Source organism: Pipistrellus hanaki, assembly GCF_964339955.1.
Source record: "Pipistrellus hanaki genome assembly, chromosome: 6".
In the NCBI taxonomy this organism is placed as follows: domain Eukaryota; kingdom Metazoa; phylum Chordata; class Mammalia; order Chiroptera; family Vespertilionidae; genus Pipistrellus; species Pipistrellus hanaki.
This window is the reverse complement of record NC_140508.1, coordinates 9,220,902-9,240,053: the sequence shown is the minus strand read 5'-3', so window position 1 is coordinate 9,240,053 and position 19,152 is coordinate 9,220,902. Positions and strand designations below refer to the sequence as shown.

Sequence of the window (19,152 nt, the reverse complement as noted above, 5' to 3'; positions counted from 1 at the left end):
CACACACACACACACACACACACACACAACCTTGACCTGTTCCTGGCACTGAAGTGTTCAAAAACAAAATGACTCATTCTCTATTCAGAAGCTCTCCTTGGAATTCAAAGGATGAAGAGGAAGAGATTTGCTGGTGTGTTATTTTAAATGTTCTTACAATTTTTATGCTGAATTTTAAACAGGGATATTTCCAGTTGTTGGGGGTATTTTGTTTGTTTTTGAATTTGAAAAATGAGAACGTAAGAAAATGGAGGCTTTGGGGAGATTCAAAAGCTAAACATGGCTCAGATGAGAGTATTTTTAACCGTCATGAAGAGACAGAAAGTGGGTCAGGGTCCCCAGAGGCTAAGGGAGGTAGTGAATGAAGGGTTTCTCTTTGGTAGTGAATGGGCTTGGGGTTTCTCTTTTGGGGTGATGAAAATGGTCTGGAATTAGATTGTGGTGATGGTTGCACAACTTTGTGAATGTGCTAAAAACCACTGAATTGTATACCTTAAAATCATTAATGTTGTAGTATGTATAGCTCAATAAAAAATGTAAAGAAATGGGGATTTGCAAGCATAAAAATATTAGAAATCTAGAGTATGAGTAAAAATAAATCTTAAAATTAATTTGGAAATAAACATTTACCAATGCACGGTATTAAAAATATTTGGACACTGAGTTGGAAAAACAGAATTAATATTTTCTGCATACCATTTAGACCAAAAAAATATTGACTTGTATGTATCATAAACATAAAAATTAAAATTTGTAGATGAAAAAAAAAAAGGAAGTGAGAAAGGATGAATGGAGGGAGAAATGTCTGGGACACAATCACTGACAGCATCACGGCAGAGGAGTGGTTCACTTGGCAGTGTTGGGTCTGATAGAGAAAGGCTGGGTGAGAGAGTGAGGGAAGGAACAGAAGACAGACACTTGGACAATCTCGTGGGAACTGCCCTCCGCCCATGTATCCCTTTCCCTTGTCCCTTCCCTGAGCAAAAGTAGGGATTTAAACCCCAGAATAAATTTACATAAAAATGTTAAGATCTCTCGATCCAGACAAATAGTCAAAACTCAATGACAGACACCTCTCTTAGCAGGTGGCCCTGGCAACACCCCAGTGATATCATGTGGATGTCTTGTGCCCCTGATATGAGGTGATGACAAGGTGAATCACCTCTGTGATATTCTTTCCAGAAACCCATGACCCCAGGCTACCCAGAAACATCAGACAAACTGACAGAGAGGCCGAGTCACAGTATCTGGCCAGTGCTGCTCAAAACTCTCAAACTCATAAAAACCAAGAAAAGACTGAAACTCCCTCGCCCTGGAAGCACTGCCGAGGACATGACAACGTAACACAGTGTGGGTCTCAGAGGGGCTCCTGGGACAGAGAGGGAAGGGGACGCTGGTGAAATCAATGTGAAATGTGGAGTTTGTGAGTGGCGCTGTGCTGGCATGGGTTCCTTAGCTGTAACAAAGCCACCACGATGATGCAGCACGTTAGCACTGGGGAAGCAGGATGAGAGGTACGTGGGAACTCGCTGTACCATCTTTTCAATTTTGCTGTAAATTGAAAACGATTCCAAAATAAAATACATAAATACGGTTTTAGAAGAACTCAATCTCAGCACAGTGGCTGGCCACGGCGGGAGTGCAGCGAAGAGATGTCAGGAAGTCCTGGATTGGGTTTAGATCATCATAAAATGTACCCAACCTTCCCACACCCGCTCAGAGGAGCTGTCTTTTTGTCCCACCCGACCCTGGCCCCTGCTGGCAGCTCGTCCTTGGGCAGGAAGGAGTAACTGTGCCTCTAACTAACCATCCTCTCTGATCACACAGGCTTCCAGACGCCCACAGACCTATCAGAGGGACCTTAGTCACCGCAGCTCTGCAGCTGGCCCCTCTTGAAGGAGGCCTTTTACGTGGGTTGCCAGGACCACAGATATCTCCTCAATGCTCTCCCGCAATCAGCCACACTGTAAAACGCACGCAGTGGAAGCCCCCTGTGGACATTGGCCAGTCACATCTCTATGTCGGCACATACTCCCCTGGTCTTTGGGGACAAATGCCAAGCTGTACCACCCAGGCCTCTCTTCAGTGAAGGACTTGCCCCAGTTGAGAGCAAGAAGCCTGCAGCTATAATTCCTCCCAGACTGGCCTCAGCTGCAGCACCCCAACATGCCTGAGATGAGCACCTTTTCCTACCAGCCCCACATCTAGTAACTGAGCACAGGGAGCTGTCCAGCAAGAGGCTGCTGAAAGCAGAGGTGGGCTGGGGGCTGAGGATGCAGGCATCAGAAGCAGCAGATCCTCAGAAACAATTAGGACCAATGATGCAATCTATATTGTTCCTACTATGATCTCTGGACAATCTGCCCCCTTTAAGTGGCATGGGGTGTGACCTCTAATTACTTGACACAAGAGGGAGGGAGGACTGCTGAACTCTGCCAGATTGGGGAGTGATGGTTGAAGGAGAAGAAATAAACTGTTGCAGAAGATTTGAGGAAAACTGTGAAAAATTGTTTACATCTACCCTGGCCAGTGTTCTCAGTGATTAGAGTTTTGGCTCGAGCACCATTCCTAGTCAAGGGCACACACCTGGATTGCAGGTTTGATCCCCAGCCCGGGATGTGTGTGGGAGGCAACCAATCAATGTGTCTCTCTCCCATCAGTGTTTCTCTCTCACCCCCTCCCTCCTTTCCACTTTCTCTAAAAATCAATGGAGGAAAAAAGGATCCCATTTGAGCTGGATATTGAAAGATAAGAGAAGTATGCCAGGCACAAAAATAAGGGAAGATCTATTGAAGCAGAGAGAACATCCAGGTGTATGATCTCTTCGGATAATAATATCCTTGTTAAAAAGAGGAGGCATAGGTAAATGCTGGTATGTGCTGCCTGCCACAACCACATCAAAATTACAACTAAAACACAGAGAAGCCATCACTCAGAACTGCCTGAAAGCTGGCTGAATGGAAGTCCTACAAATAGAGAAATAAAGAAGAAAGCACATTGAGACTGGTAGGAGGGGCAGAGGCACAGGACAGGCTGGTCCAACACCCACATGTGCTTTTTTGTTTTGTTTTGTTTTGTTTTGTTTTGTTTTGTTTTAATCAGGAGGGAAATCCTCTCTGCAGAGGCCACCGTGAGGAGCAAGGGGTCCAATCCCCACACCAGTCCCCTAGCCCAGAGCCCCAGAGCTAGGAAGAGAACTCTCTGTAACTTCAGCCTGTAAAAACAAGCAGGAATTGTTGCTGCGGGACACGGAGGCTACTGGAGTCCCAGAAGATCCTCTTAAAGGGCCAGTATAAAGACTTACTTAGACTCAATCCCTCTGAGCTCCAGTGCTGCGTGGGTTTTGGGGGACCTAGACACATACAGGGAGGAGCTGGATTATCTGGTATGGGGGCAGGAATAAGAGCACAGCTTTCTCCCAGATGGGGGTGCTCTCAGGGGTCATTGTTCCCGAGATGGGACCTCCCCTGTCACAGAGCTGACTGGAAGGGGCCACATCCAAGTCTCCACCAGCCTGGCTCACACTATTTGCACCACTGGTAATTCCCTGAGATCCTGCCCCACCCAAGCTGTTTGTAACAACTTTTCTATATGAATGGCCTGTTCTGGATCAGGCTTTAGTCTTTGCTAAAATCTCTCAAATAAACTGCAGCTGATCTTAGCATACCCCAAACCTATCAAAAAGGGTCCAAGACCTGGCACTAGCACAAGCCTGCCTTGCTTCACAGCTGGGTCTCACCTGGGCACTTCCAAGCCCAATACAAATAGCAGCCATCTGCAGATCTCTATAGCTCCTGCCAGGTGGCCCCAGGTAGTGTATGACTTTTCACTTCCCTGGAGGCCCTAGAACCAGTGAACCTGGTGGACAGCTCTATGCATCCCAAGCAACACACAAAAGAGGCAGACTCAGTGAGCACCAAAGCCTACTCTATAGGTGTGTTTCCTGCACAGCTCTCCCACTGTAGTTATAGCTGGTCCTCACCAGAGATGAAGAGGGGGTACATCTGTAATACTCTCAACAATAAATATTTTTAAAACATAAATAAATAAAATAAAATCCATAGTAAAAAAACATCTCCTTATTACAGTTTATTATAACAGATTCTGACCAGACACCCCCACATGTGCCAACAACATACAGTAAACACTGGTGAGACTGTCATGCCTTATGATTGCAATCAATAAAGACAATTTGGCCCAGGGGGTGTGGCTCAGTGATTGAGCATCAACCTATGAACTAGAAGGGTCATGGTTTGGTTCCTGGTCAGGGCACATGCCTGAGTTGTGGGCTCAATACCCAGTGTGGGGTGTGCAAAAGGCAGCTGATCAGTGATTCCTTCTCATCGTTGATGTTTCTTTCTCTCTCTCCCTCTCTTCCTCTCTAAAATCAATAAGAATATTTTTTTAAAAATAAATCAATACTAGTAAAGCCAATTGGTTTATAGAAGATTCCATTAGGAAGTCATTCTGCATCTGCACGTCTCCCCCAGGTAAGTAGAAGGAGCGTTTAGAGAAGATCAAATTGACACTCATTAGCAAGGATGAGGAGTTGAAGTGCCAGGCCCCACTGCTCTCTATACAGGAGGCAGAGAATCAGAGTGGAGGCAGAGAAAGGTGTCCAAGGCCCAGGCAGGGAAAGCACCAAACAGTCCTTGTGGTCCAGGTGAGACCAGTGCCCCTGAAACCTCAGACCAAGACACTATAAAGACACCTGGAGGTGACCCTGAAGGTGAGGAGGGAGGGGAAGCCTCAAAAGGATTGAGATATTGTTTTTCCCCAGCCTGCAAGATGGGTTGGTTTAACATCAGACGCTGCTCTGCTGAAAATAAATAGAAGTGGTATTTCTCACACCCTTCAGTTTATAGACTGAGATCCACACCCAGCCCGATTTTTACATTGGTAGACACTGGCAAATGGTGAAGCTATTCACAAACAACAGGTATGCCTGAGAGCTCTTCCCCCAATGTTCTCTCCTGAGTTTGACATCTTTTTAATTCTTGTCACTCCAACTGGGAAAACGGTAATAAAGACTCGGTTTGATTTTCATTTTCCAGACTCCCCAGATGGCTGAACATCTTTTCATATGTTTATTAGGCATTTGCATTTCTTGTTCAGTGAATTTCCTTTCGTATCTTTTGCCCAGTTTTCTAAGAGCTAATTCATCTTTTCTTATTAATGTGCAAGTATTGTTTCTTTTTGAGACAGTAGCTTTTGCCTGTGGCAAACGTTTTCTTCCTGTTTGTCTCTGACTTGGCTTACGGTCCTCTTGTTCATACTAAATTTGGGGTTGCCCATCTTACTAAGATCTCTCTACTCCAAAGTTTTTTAAATATTCCAAATTTTATATTTCCATATGCATATTTCTCCTGACTCATACTGACACAGACACACACACACACACACACACACACACACACACAGGTGGACTCAGCGTTTCCAGACTTTGGATAATCCTTCTGTGCACCATCAAGCCCGACATGAACCACTTATTAAAGTCAACTGCTAAAATCTGCCTTTTACAGTTTCCAGTGCCCAGGGCATCTCCATCCTCCCTGTTACTTAAGAAGGAGGTGGGTGCTCCCACCCACTCCCTCTCCCACAGTCCCATACCCAAGCACTCTGGAACCGCCAGGATGCTCCCTCCCACATTCTCTGCCCACTCCTCCCAGGACGCCAGGGCTGCCTCCTTGCTTCCAGCCACCATCATCTGGCCCTGGATCTTTGCAGCCCTGGCCTGCCTAGCTCCTCACTCCTCCCGTTCCCATCCAGCCTCCACTCTGCAACCAGGAATCCTCCTAAATGCAGACCCACCCATCCCTGCTCTATCTAGAACCCTTTCTTGCACAGCCCCACCACTTTCAAACTCCCAAACAAGGCTGAAATCATCCTTTTTAAAAGGGCATGTCTCATCTTTAAAATAAAATAATAAAAAAAAAATTGCCGAAACCGGTTTGGCTCATTGGATAGAGCCTCAGCCTGCGGACTGAAAGGTCCAAGGTTCGATTCCGGTCAAGGGCATGTACCTTGGTTGCGGGCACATCCCCAGTAGGGGGTGTGAAGGAGGCAGCTGATCGATGTTTCTCTCTCATCGATGTTTCTAACTCTCTCTTTCTCTCTCTCCCTCTCTGTAAAAAATCAATAAAATATATTTTAAAAAATAAATAAATAAATAAATAAACAAATAACTTTTACAGCCTCATTTCTCAGATTGTGTCTCTTTGCTTCTCCCCACCTCCAGCTCCTTGCTCCAGGCAAAGCAAACAACTGTCAGTTCTTCCAAAACACCAAGCTTCCTTTTAAGCTGAGGGAAAACCTGGCTACACCCTAATCACCTCTCAAAATCACCCACCCGTGCCCAGGCCTTCACCCTGGGTGACTCTCACTCAGAGGCAGGGTGAGACCTCTGCACCCACATCCTCTGGATGGTTCCCACCACGCCAGCGTGAGGATCCGCCCTTCCCTCCCGCTGGGCGTGTCATTCTTCCAGCTGGACCCTCCTTCAACCCCAGCCCTCCCCCTCCCCGCCCCACCTCGCCTCTTCTTCCTTAGAGTCCAGGCTTAGACGCTCCTTCCTGGGAACTTTCCTCTGCCATCCAGGTTAGGGCCCCGGCTCCATCCACCAGCATTCCCCTGATCCTCCCCATTCAAGCGTTTATCCCAAGGACTTAATTCCCTAATTTCATGTCTCCCAACCCAGACTCCGAGTTTGGGGGGAAACGGGAAGAGCATGTCTGTCTTGCTCACCATAAACTTATGCGCCCAGCAGCAGAGACCTGACCCATAGTAGGTGCACAGTAAATGTTTACTTAAAAAATGAATGAATGGACAAGTACATGGATGAATCGATGCCTGTGGCAGTTTCCAGGACAAATAACAAACGGCTCAGAAAAGCCAGCAAACAGATACCCATACTGGCCAGCAGGGGGCACCAGCCAGCTTTCCAAGCCCCTGCCCAAGCCCTGGGAGCCTACCTGCTGTCAGTCACAGCTCCGGGTGCTCAGTGATCATTTCACTGCGCTGAGGATTGAGTAGGAATTGTTTGCCACCAGCCAATGTGTGGAAAGTGAGTGTTCCCCCCTCACTCCCAACAGCAGGTACTACATTCCCCTGTCTTGCCAGGAGAGGAGCCGTAACTGTAGCAACCGGTGGCAGGTTCTCTCTTCCCAAGTGGGGACGGCGATTGAGTGAGGAGGGGAAAGGAGGGAGGTGGCAGAAGAGTCTGCTCGCCCTGGAGCAGCAGGAAAGTTCCCTGCGTATCCCAGCTCCCTGACTCTCCATTCTTCCACCCGGGAGAGCAGAATCCGAGTCTGCTCAGGGCCAGCATCCCTCCCCAGCCACCGGAGGAAACTCTCGCCTCCCGTGAGCAGCAGCAGCAGCAGCAGCAGCAGCAGCAGCAGCAGCAACCTGTGCACCGGCCGCAGCCCAGCTCTGTGGCAGCCCGTGTCCGTGATGAACACCTCGTGCTGCACGCCCTCCTCTCAGCCGGGGCTGCCCGATGGCCTGGAGCGCCTGGCTGCCCCCTCCTCCTCTTCCTCCTCCTCCACGGGCAACCAGAGCGGCCGCGGGTACTGCGAGCAGGTCTTCATCCAGCCCGGCGTGTTCCTGGTGCTGGGCACCGTCAGCCTGCTGGAGAACATCCTGGTCATCCTGGCCGTGGCCAGGAACAGCAACCTGCACTCACCTATGTACTTCTTCCTCTGCAGCCTGGCCGCCGCCGACATGCTGGTGAGCGTGTCCAACGCCCTGGAGACCATCATGATCGCCGTGGTCAACAGCGGCGCGCTGGCCCTGGGGGACCGCTTCGTGCAGCACATGGACAACGTCTTCGACTCGATGATCTGCATCTCACTGGTGGCCTCCATCTGCAACCTGCTGGCCATCGCCGTGGACCGCTACGTCACCATCTTCTACGCGCTGCGCTACCACAGCATCGTGACGGCACGCCGGGCGCGCGGCCTCATCGCGGCCGTGTGGCTGTGCTGCGGCGTGTGCGGCGTGGTCTTCATCCTCTACTCCGAGAGCAAGACGGTCATCGTGTGCCTGGTCACGCTGTTCTTCGCCATGCTGCTGCTCATGGGCACCCTGTACGTGCACATGTTCCTGTTCGCGCGGCTGCACCTGCGGCGCATTGCCGTGCTGCCCGCCGCCGCCACCGCCGACGGGGCGGCCCCGCAGCAGCAGCAGCAGCGCTCGTGCCTCAAGGGCGCCATCACCATCAGCATCCTACTGGGCGTCTTCGTGGTCTGCTGGGCGCCCTTCTTCCTGCACCTCGTGCTCATCATCACCTGCCCCACCAACCCCTCCTGCGTCTGCTACGCCGCGCACTTCAACACCTACCTGGTGCTCATCATGTGCAACTCCGTCATCGACCCGCTCATCTACGCCTTTCGCAGCCCCGAGCTCAGGAGCACCTTCCGTGAGATCCTGTGCGGCTGCCCCGGCAGTGTGAGCCTCGGCTAGGATGTGGGCCCGAGGCCGGTCCCTCCGGCCACAGCCGCCCCTCGGGCCAGCTGAGGTGTTTGGAAAGAAGAGGCGGAAATCCAGAGTGTGTGAACAGCCATGGCTGTGTGCGTCTTGTTTGGAAGCTGGCAGGGCCTTGGACAGGGAAATGGGATGTCACCGGCTCTCTGAAAGGATCCCAACGTGGGTAAGTCTCAGACTCTGATTCCCCAACAGCCACGGGAGGAAGGAGTCCTTGAGGCGGCTCCCGCTGCCTGCCCACCCGCCTCCCGCATGTCCTCGTCCCTCGGGTCGTCCAGACTGAAGGATTCTCAGTGACAGGAGGGTAGGTCGAAGCTCTCCGGAGCAAACCTCTTACCACGCCCGACCTCGGCTGCCAGCTGCTCCCATGGCTTTGCCCTGATTTCATAAGACACTTGAGTTTCCATCCTGTTATTCTGCTTACAGTGCAACAGTTGCCCCACAACAATGGACTCTTTGTGAAAGAAGTGATGCAGCCCAGCGTCCTCTTTACCCTCCTACCCTCGCCAGCCTCCCCTGAAAACCAGCATTGAAACGTTACCCAGGATGCCCCTATTTTTGTTACTAGAGTTGTTGCTTTTGTTGTTGGGTTTTATGCATTCAACCTAAGGCAGCTTTCAAAATTCTAATGAGAAAGAGATCAAGTACTTTGGAAAACCAGAACATGCCTGTGTGTAAAGTATTTTGATGCTTGCTCTTCTAAGGTATATGTGTCCCTATTTTATAAGCCTTTTCCCTATTACTCCTTTTCTGCCTTTAAACAAGAGGGCATCGTGGATGGGAGGAGGTGTGTCTCCAGCGATGGCTCTATGGTGATGTCAGGTTTGAGAAGTTGCATGTGACGTTCTTGGAAGCTTGGCTTGTGGTCATTGTGACTGTGTCTCAATCACACGGCTTTCTGAAATGTTATCTAGGGAAGAAAACTTGTGCTCAGTCTGGTGGTGTTAAAGTCGGGGTGATCCTGTTATCAACATCTGTTTACCTTATCAAGTAAAGCAATGCATTCAATTCATTCCTGGGAGCAAGGGGTGAGATTTGCTGACTAGCACTGCATATGCTGCTGCATGAGCTGTGCTCTGCGCCTCGGTCAGACCCTTTCCTGCCCAGAGAACTCCACCCCCACGCCCGGTGTCTCCGGAGTACAACTGTGTGTTTTTCCTGTGCTGGAATGTATGGGGGTTTCAGTGTACCTGACATGCTGCTAATATAAACAATGTCTTGTGTTTCTTGCTTTGTGATGTTTGGAAATAAATAAAAGGCTTTTGTGGCTGCTAAATGCGTGACATTAAAGGGAAGCATCCCGGTGGCTTCCGCACACCGTCCGTTACACGGTAATCCTGGCTGTTTTGTAAGTGACAGAAGCATCCGTTGCCACAGTGCACGTCTTTTCTAGGGCAGTGCCTTTTAGCCAAATTACAAAACTCTCCTATTTAGGTTCCAAGAACACCAGGCTGTAGTTCCTGGAACACTGTCCCTCTCCATTATTTTAATCGAGACACCAAATAGCAGGTCGTGTCCACTGCCACTCGGTGAGCCACTGTGGGCAACGGAGTCAGACTCTGAAGCCTGTGCGAACAGCCACAGGAACCACGGCGTCCTTTTCCAGGCAAACAGGAGGAAAGGAACTTTTCACTCCTGGATATCAGCTTTCACATGATTTCATCTATTCTCTCAGCAAACCTCTAAGACAGGTAAAGAAACTGAGTCCTGGGGTGGGATGGGGGGACGGAGGGGAGGTGCATGGTGGGCCATGAACATCCAGCTAGTTTGGGTCATTGGTGTCCTGCGGCTGGAGTCTGCACCAAGTGGTGCTGCTGACAGGTTTCCATAATGAAAACAGGCCCCACACTCCTTCCTCCACACATGCTAGCTTGGAGAACAGCCCACGGGAAACTTCCCACAGACTCACCCAGGCTCTTGCTCGAGGGCAAAAACTGACTCAGCCGGTCTGGAGTAGAACCTGTGGTTCTGCATTTCTGAAGATGAGGATCCCCCAGAGGCGTGGCTGCCTCTGGGCCTGCCTTTTAAATAGACAGGGCATAGAGGGCTTTCAAAACAGCTTGACAGTGTGGAGAACTGGCCCCAGGCTGGGAACTGTGCTGGCTACCTGGGGGGCACATGTTTCTGAGCCTTGCAGGAACCCCTGAGGCGGGCACCAGTACCCCCTTATGTCACAGATGAGACCTCTGCAACTCAGAGGGACTAAGAACTTGTCTAGGAAAACTCATCTCCCAGCGAAGAAGCATACTCAGACCCCAGTCCAACCCCATCGCCCAGGCTCCGCTCCTGGGAGCAGTCTGCATAGTTCAGCAAAGACCCAGGGCCAGCAGAGGCATGGGCTACCAGGGAGGGAGACTCGGTGCACAATTCCACAGCTCACCAGTCCAGATGTTTCTAAGAGTTTCCATAGAGACCTCATAAAAACCATGAAGCCAAAACCGGTTTGGCTCAATAGATAGAGCATCAGCCTGTGGACTGAAGGGTCCCGGGTTTGATTCCAGTCAAGGGTATGTACCTTGATTGTGGGCATATTCCCAGTGTGGGGGGTGCAAGAGGCAGCTGATGGATGATTCTCTCTCATCAATGTTTCTAACTCTCTATCCCTCTCTCTTCCTCTCTGTAAAAAATCAATAATATATATATATTTTTAAAAACCCACGAAGCACAATTAGTCACCTGACTTGGGAACATACTCTTGCGAAGGCTGTGGGCAGCCCTGGGAAGGCATCTGCCTGAGGTGGACAGCCCTGCATGTGAGGCGTCACTGCCTCCTCCGCCACCACTGTCCACTGGATGTTTTAAACAGGACAGTCAGATTTGAAACGCTTCATTGTTATAAATAAAAGCACATCGGGACTTTAATTCATTTGTTAGGTTACATTCACGCCTCACGTCTTATCCCCAGGCACATGCGCTGTAGTGGTTGATGTCCTGGGTCTCTAGAAATCTTTGCCTATTGTCCTTACTGAAATTGAACTTTTGAGCTTAATTATGCTGTTTTTCTATAGAGCGGTGGTAGAGGGCTTTCTTCGTGTGAGTGACTGGCATTTTCTTTAGAAAGAGTAGTCAGTAAGGATTGGGCTGGAGCTTGAATGATAGCAAGGTGCCAATCACAGGAAGATATGGGGAAGAGCCTTCAGGCAGAGGAAACAGCAGGTGCAAAGGCCCTGGGGCAGGAATGAGTGTGGTGGGTTTGAGTCCAGGTTGGGGAAGGAGTACAGGGAAGGGGCAGTGCGTTGAGGACTTACCAGAGGAGATCAGATCATAGGGCCTTATAGGGCCTGATAAGGAGTTGAAATTTTATTCAACAAAGGCAAACAGGGGCCTCTGACACAGGGGTAAGTATACAGAAGCACAAGAAAAACCCTAATTTTTAGAGTTCCTGTCTGATGTTGCTTGCCGGTCTCTGAGGTCAGACAGACCTGGTCTGAATCCCGAGTGTTTGCCGCTGCCTGATGAATGTACATTCTCAGAAACCAAGTAGAAACCTAGCAGCTGCTACACTGGGATTTCCTTTCCTAATCAAATTCTTTGTGGCATGAGCGGGGCTCTCCGGGGAGTTGAAAGCATTCCATTTCCCAGCCCGCTTGTCAGAATCCACTGAGCTTTGTCATGCGTGTGCTTTTCAATGGGAGTGGAATAATCATACAGAAAAGTGCTCACAAATTCTGCTTTGGGCCATGCTGTTCGTCTGGGCACACAAGAAAGGGTGCTGCTCCCTCTGCCTTCTCTCCTGCATGTTTCCTGCTGAGGATAGAGCTGCAACCCAGCCATGTGCCTTGACCTGGAATCAACCTGGCAATGTCTTGGCACATGGTCTGACGCTCAGCATTGGCCGCACTGCCGGGTTCCTTTGGCTTCTTTCCTGGACAGGTTTTTTTCACATGGTGGACCAATCGCATGAGACTCCCACCAGCTCACCAGCTCCAGCAGGAAACAGCTGCTCATTTCCAACAGTAACCTGCCCATGCCCATCACCCGAAAAGAAGAAAGCAAACTTCAGGCCAGCTAACTGAAATCACATGCCAATCTCTGAGCCAATTGCCATGGCCAGCACATCTGCTCCGCCTGGATAAGATGCCCACCTTGGAGCTAGAGGGGGGCATTAGCCACACCCAGGCCACATGGACCGTGAAAGATGGAGAGGAGGTCCCATGCAAGGGGATTGGTTGCTACTTCCAAAATAAGGCAGGCAGAATCTGTCACTGTCCACCCTCTCTCTGTCTCTCTCTCCAAAGCCCCGCCCCAAATACTACTTCCAACATAGCCCTTTAAAAAATGTATGTATTGACTTCAGAGAGAGAAAGGGAGAGGAGGAGAGAAGTAAAAACAAAAATGATGAGAGAGAATCATTGATCGGCTGCCTCCTGCACACCCCCTCAATGGGACTGAGCCCAAAACCCAGGCCTGTGCCCTGGCCAGAAATCGAACTGTGACCTCCTGATTCATGGGTTGATGCTCAACCAATGAGCCACACCAGCTGGGCCAATACAACCCTTTTGTAGGCTTACTTTTGGGGGTTTTTTCCCATTAAATATACCTGGTGATTTTTAGGTAAATCTTCAGTACATTCATTTCAAACTCCTGAAGTAAGATAAAAAGATTCTATGTAAAAACACACATATATGCAATAGAAAAGAGCTGGACTAAAGGTTTCTGTTTTGAACTCAAAGGTCCTGTGAGTTCAGTTATCCAGTTTCTTTGTTTCTAGCTCTGGAGGCTTACATAAGCTAGTTTGCTGAATGGATTATTTCTCATTCCTAGCCTTGCTTGTCCTTGGTTTCACAATACCGCTGGACGGAAGCTTTGGTTTCTCTGAGCCAGACACCTCAGATCTAACCAGGTGGGTGCAAGTGTGACATGTAATACAGAAATGTAAGTAAACATGGTCTAACTTGTAAAATCTTAAAGTGAAAATGAGTGAATCATTTCCTCAAATACCACTTTTATACTGAACCTCTCCTCCTTCATCCTGACTCATGCACACAGATTTTTTAAAATATATTTTTATTGATTTCAGAGAGGAAGGGAGAGGGAGAAACAGAAACATCAATGATGAGAGAGAATGATTGATTGGCTGCCTCCTACATGCCCCCTTCTTGGGATTGAGACTGCAACCCAGACATGTGCCCTTGACCAGAATCGAACCCGGGACCCTTCAGTCCACAGGCCAACATTCTATCCACTGAGCCAAATCAGCTAGAGCTACACAGATGATTATTTAAAAAATAATTATGTTTTTTTGACATTACAGATATCCTAGTAGCATTATTCAGAAAAACCAAAAAGTGGAAAAACCCAAATAGCAATCAACTGATGAAGGAATAAACAAAATGCAATGAAATATGACTAAGCCCTAAAAGAAATGAACTGCACTCAAACACAGAATAATCTCAAAAATTTTGTGCTAAGTGAAAGGTGCCAGACACAAAAGACTAGCTTTTGTATGAATCCATCTATACGAGACATCTAGGAAAGGCAACATCCTAGAGACAGAAAGCAGATTAGGGGTTGCCTAGAGGTTGGGGTGGGAATGGGGGTTAACTGTAAACAGGCACAAGAAATCTTACTGGGGTGACAGAAAAGCCCTAAAACTGGATTGTGGTGTGAGTGTACCTGCGATATAATAAAAAATCAATATGAGGTCTGCATCCCTGGCTCCTGGTATTTCCGGTGATAAGAATGGCTTTTGTATGTTAATGACATGAACTGAAGTGGGGAGAGGGAGGTGTCTTCAGGATGAATCCGGAGGCCAGGGAGACCATGGCCAGGTGAGAGGGTTGGGAGTTTCAGCTGAACCCCTGCCTTTTAAGGTGGGAACAGGGGCTGGAGGCTGAATTAATCACCATTGGCCACTGAGTTACTCAACTATGTCTATGCAGTGGGACCCCCATAAATCCCCATAGCTACTTCCCTTCCTGGGACTCTTTCTTTTGTCTGTTCCTGGATCTCCTCGGGAGCCCCAACCCATGCACAAGGCAGGGCACCCCAGGGAGAGGCAGAGCTGTTAACCTTTTCCTTCCAGAAGACTCCAGGGCCCGCCCCCCAGAACTCCGCATTGCAAGGCCCCCCAGAACTCTGCATTGCAAGGCCCGGGCAGCTTTGCTGAGTCCAACAGAAATTCCGCTCCCTCTGAGCATGGGCACGTCCTCACCTCACTCTGTATAACTCGGAGCAAACTGCAAAGACAACAGGTGTCAGTAACTTTTTCTCTATGCAGAGACCCGCTGGCAGCCTCTCTCGCTGAAAAGAGGAATCTATCTTTGCCCGCGTCCAGCACTTTGCTTGGGAAGTGCCCATTGGCGCTAACAAAGCACCGCATCGTGCCAGCTGCCACGCCAGGGACCTGGGCGCCCAGTGACAGTCACGGCAGGAAAGAGAATTGCCGCGTACGAGCGCCATCGCACGTGCTCTAACGCACCAGTGTGCTTGGCTTAATGCTCGCCGCATCCCCTTCACACCCCGGGAAGAGGAGACTGCGTTTCTCCCTTTTACAGTTGAAAAACATAGGCGCCAAGTGGGTGAGCAGCCAAGGCAAAGACAGGCACCTTGGGAAGTGGCCACACTCCACTGACCCAAGTTCTGAGAACCGGCCACCGAGGGACAACTGTCCCAGGCAGCACAGGTCATCCTTGTAAAGGCTTGCATTGCAGAATCAGAATGGGGGCGTCAGACCTTGGCCTCCTGCTGCTAGCTAAGCGGACCCCGGACATTATCCCAGGCGCCACCGCTTCCTGGCACTGGCTCCATCTGGCACTGGCTCCATCCGTCCCTGTGTGAAATGCCCTACACAGACCTGAGTGCACGCTGTCATGCTCTCCTTCCAATTTCCTTCATCTCCAAAGCTCCCTGGAAATCGCTCTCCTCTCCTCCATGCTCATAAGGAAGCTCAGGGTGGCAAGTCACACAGGGATCAGCACCACGGCCAGGCCAGCAGGGGCCGGGGCGGAGCCGGCTGAGCTGTCTCTGGGTGGCAGAATGCCACTGAGACAGGCCTGGGAAAGGCGTCCCATTCGCTCCATGATAAAATATATCAATAAATTGTTAAAGGATCTCACAGCTTACACCACTGTCAAATAAAAGAAAAAAGAAAAAACAGCATTCGTTTAAAAAAGGAAATTACCAAGCCTCGCAGACTAAAATGTTTGCCTCTTTGAATGCAAAAATCTAAACTTCTGAAAAGAAAAAGACCTCAATCTGCCTGGCTTTATGGCTTTATGTTTCTATGACTGGGTAATGGTTGGCTAGCTATTCAGTTAAAAAAAAAAAAAAAAAAAAAAAAAAAAAAAAAGTGGGGCAAGCAGTGATTGCTGCTTTGGAAAAAAATACTTTAATAATTATACATTCTCCTGCAAAACCGCAAGGTCAGGCTGTCCTATCCAGCGAAACTGTCAGATAAACCATTACCCATTAAGCCAGCAAAATTTGTGTCCAGCCAGGACTGGTTTGGCTCAGTGGATAGAGCATCAGCCTGCGGACTGAAAGGTCCTGGGTTCAATTCCGGTCAAGGGCATGTACCTTGGTTGTGGGCACATCCCCAGTGGGAGGTGTGCAAGAGGCAGCTGGTCGATGTTTCTCTCTCATCGACGTTTCTAACTCTCTGTCCCTCTCAATACCTCTCTGTGTAAAATCAATAAAATATATTTTTTTTTAAATTTGTGTCCAGTGTTTTTATCGGTTTCCAAAGCAGCTGAGTGCCGGTGCCTTCCTCTTCACCTCCTGTACGTGGTACAGACAGGTTCAGGCCACTGGACCAGTGAGTCCTTTCATAGCAAAGGTGCTAAATCAGAGACTCATTGTCCCTTTGTCCCTTGGAACCTGCAGCCTTTCCCTCTCCTCAAGGGCCCACAGACAGCTGCCCGGAGCAAAACTTACTGACTAAGCACTGGCCGGTGTGGCTCAGTTGGTTGGATGTCGTCCTGTGCACTGAAAGGTTGTTGGTTCGATCTGGGTGAGGGCACATGCCCAGGTTGCAGGCTGAATCCCAGGCAGGGGGTGTGCTAGAGGCAGTCCTTGGATGTTTCTCTCGCACATTGATGTCACTCTCTCTCTCCCTCTCCCTTACTCTCTCTGTAAAATATCAATTTAAAAAATGTTTCTAAACTTACCAATGGAACATGTTAATGCCATCCTCAGGACCCACCTGTAGTCGTGTGTGGACACTGAGGGACCTCCGGGCTTTTGTTGACCAAATCTTTGTGCTTTCATCTGAGAGCCCTTATTTAAATGTGTTAGGGGCGAGGGTTCCTTTCCTGGAATTTATTCTCAGACAAAACGGGCCGAGCTGAGGATACGGGAATGAGGGGAGAGATGGTGCAGAGCAGAGAGCAGGAGACTGGACTCCATTCTGGACGAGGCAGCACCAGACCGTGTGACCTCGGGCAGCTGAGTGACCTCCCCGTGGTCTCAGTTTCCCTCTCTGTCATGGAAAGGCTGACTTCATCGCCAGCTTCCAAGCTGAATTCTGGGGACACCAAGGTGAGGCTATTGGAATCCCCATCCCTGCACCACTTCTGTGTTTGACCTGCTGGGCTGAAAACTATGGAGCACAGCTCTAGCTAAAAACCTGCAAATACCTACCCAGCACCCACTGCACGCCGGCACTGTCCTGGGGGCTTTGTATAGTGACTCCTGTCGCCCTCGCCCCGGTTCAGGGAGATAAGTTACTTCCTGTCTCCGAGGCCGAGTGCCAGAGAGGCCATGGCCATGAGGGAGTGGAGGCCCAGGACGAGGACTGCTGCCCGCTCTAAGTCCAGGCTCTAACCCAGCTCCTCAGCCTCTCCCAAAATGCCAGGCTTCCGGTGAAGAAAAGTTTGTACCAGCTTTTTATTTATTTATTTTTAAATGTAACCACTATGCTAAGCACAACAAAATGCCATTTTCTTCCCATCAGATTGGCCAAACTTGAAAAAAGTGAATCGCATCCCATACTGCCCGGCACAGTGTCACAGGACCACCTGTTCAGGGGAGTGTCACCCACAGAGCATTCTGGGAGCAGAGTTGGGCTCCATCTGCCAAAATTTCAGTGTGCCCTCGCCTGCTTCCATCCTCCAGGAGAAAGGGCACGTGTGTGCAAAGAGACGCACATGAAAAACCTCCGCCCAGCCATGCTCCTGGGAGTGCATTGTTGGAAGCAACCTGACAGGAACCACCAGGAAGCGCTGGCTGACCCCTGGTGAGAAACCCGTGAGGGCGATCCAATGGGAACGCGTCAGGCAGGAGAAGCTTGGGGGGTGTCATAAGAGTCATCCCCAGGAGAAGCCTGAGGAACGCAATCACGGCGGGAACCCTGAAAGGCATACCTCATGGTGCATCACAGGTTTCATATGGAAAAATCCTCTTGGATATGATCAAGGTGGAGTCACCTTCAGCTGGAATCCATCCCTCGGCAGACACCACTGTGGGTTCCGCAGGGAAAAGGAACCAGAAGAAGGTTCTGAATGTGGGGGGTTTACACTGAGGGTGCGCATTGGGGTGAGAGTAGATATTTATTATGTGCAGAAACAGATACACCGTTCAAAGTAAGACAATTCAATACAAATTTATTTGCAGAGGTGCAGTGTATTCAAAAGCACAGGTGGGTGGGAAACCACGAGGGGTAGTATATTAGCTCAAGGGCCTGGACCGCGAGAGACAATGAAAAGCGAATGGTTAAAATTGGAGGAGAGCCCTGGTCGGTTGGCTCCGTTGGTTAGAGCGTTATCCTGATATGCCAAGGTTGCAGGTTCGATCTCTGGTCAGGGTACATACAAGAGTCAACCAAGTAATGCATAAGTAAGTAGAACAATAAATCAGTGTCTCTCTCCCTCTCTGAGGTGAGAATTTTTTTAAATGAAATGGACAAAGTACTCCTGTGTACTGTGAAAGAAAGCAGGGAACAGATGCGTACAAATTGCACTCTATTTCTAATTATTGGTATTTGTGCTTTAATGGAAGATGAAAACCCTACTGCTTAACCCATGAGTTCTTCTGGAAAGAGGAGTAAAAAATCAGATCTACCTTGAAAACCAAACTACATTCTCAATCAATCTGAATTTCCCAGGAGAACTTAAGTTTCCAGGAAATCTGGGAGATGATTTCAGACTGCGAACAACTAACTCTCTTCTCTTTCTTAATTAAAAACTGAATTAGGCCCTGTCCCATGTGGCTCGGGTGATTGCAATGTCATCCTGTGCACTGAGTGATGGTGGTTTGATTCCCAATCAGGGCACACACCCAGGCAGTAGGTTCAATCCGTCAGACCTCTTGAGGGAGGCAGATAATATATGTTTCTCTCTCATTTCTCCCTTCTTCTTCTTCTTCTTCTTCTTCTTCTTCTTCTTCTTCTTCTTCTTCTTCTTCTTCTTCTCTCTCTCTCTCTCTCTCTCTCTCTCTCTCTCTCTCTCTCTCTCTCAATATATGTTTCTCTCTCATTTCTCTCTTCTTCTTCTTCTTCTTCTTCTTCTTCTTCTTCTTCTTCTTCTTCTTCTTCTTCTTCTTCTCCTCCTCCTCCTTCTCTCTCTCTCTCTCTCTCTCTCTCTCTCAATATATGTTTCTCTCTCATTTCCCTCTCTCAATAAGTGTTTCTCTCATTTATCTCTCTCTCCCACTCTTTCTCTCTCCCTCTACCTCTCTCTAAAATCTTTTTTTTTTAAAGGAAAAACTGACTTTTAGGTTAAAGGGTCCCCTTCT

The 19,152-nt window shown here is 49.1% G+C and overlaps 1 protein-coding gene across 1 annotated transcript; it reads left to right on the top strand.

The window, feature by feature from the left end:
• Positions 1-7,449: 7,449 nt before the first annotated feature.
• Positions 7,450-8,460, top strand: MC3R (melanocortin 3 receptor; the record flags this gene model as incomplete). Its single annotated transcript, XM_084886965.1, has 1 exon — positions 7,450-8,460. One exon carries the CDS (start codon positions 7,450-7,452, stop codon positions 8,458-8,460), a length of 1,011 nt encoding a protein of 336 aa, XP_084743091.1.
• Positions 8,461-19,152: the final 10,692 nt, after the last annotated feature.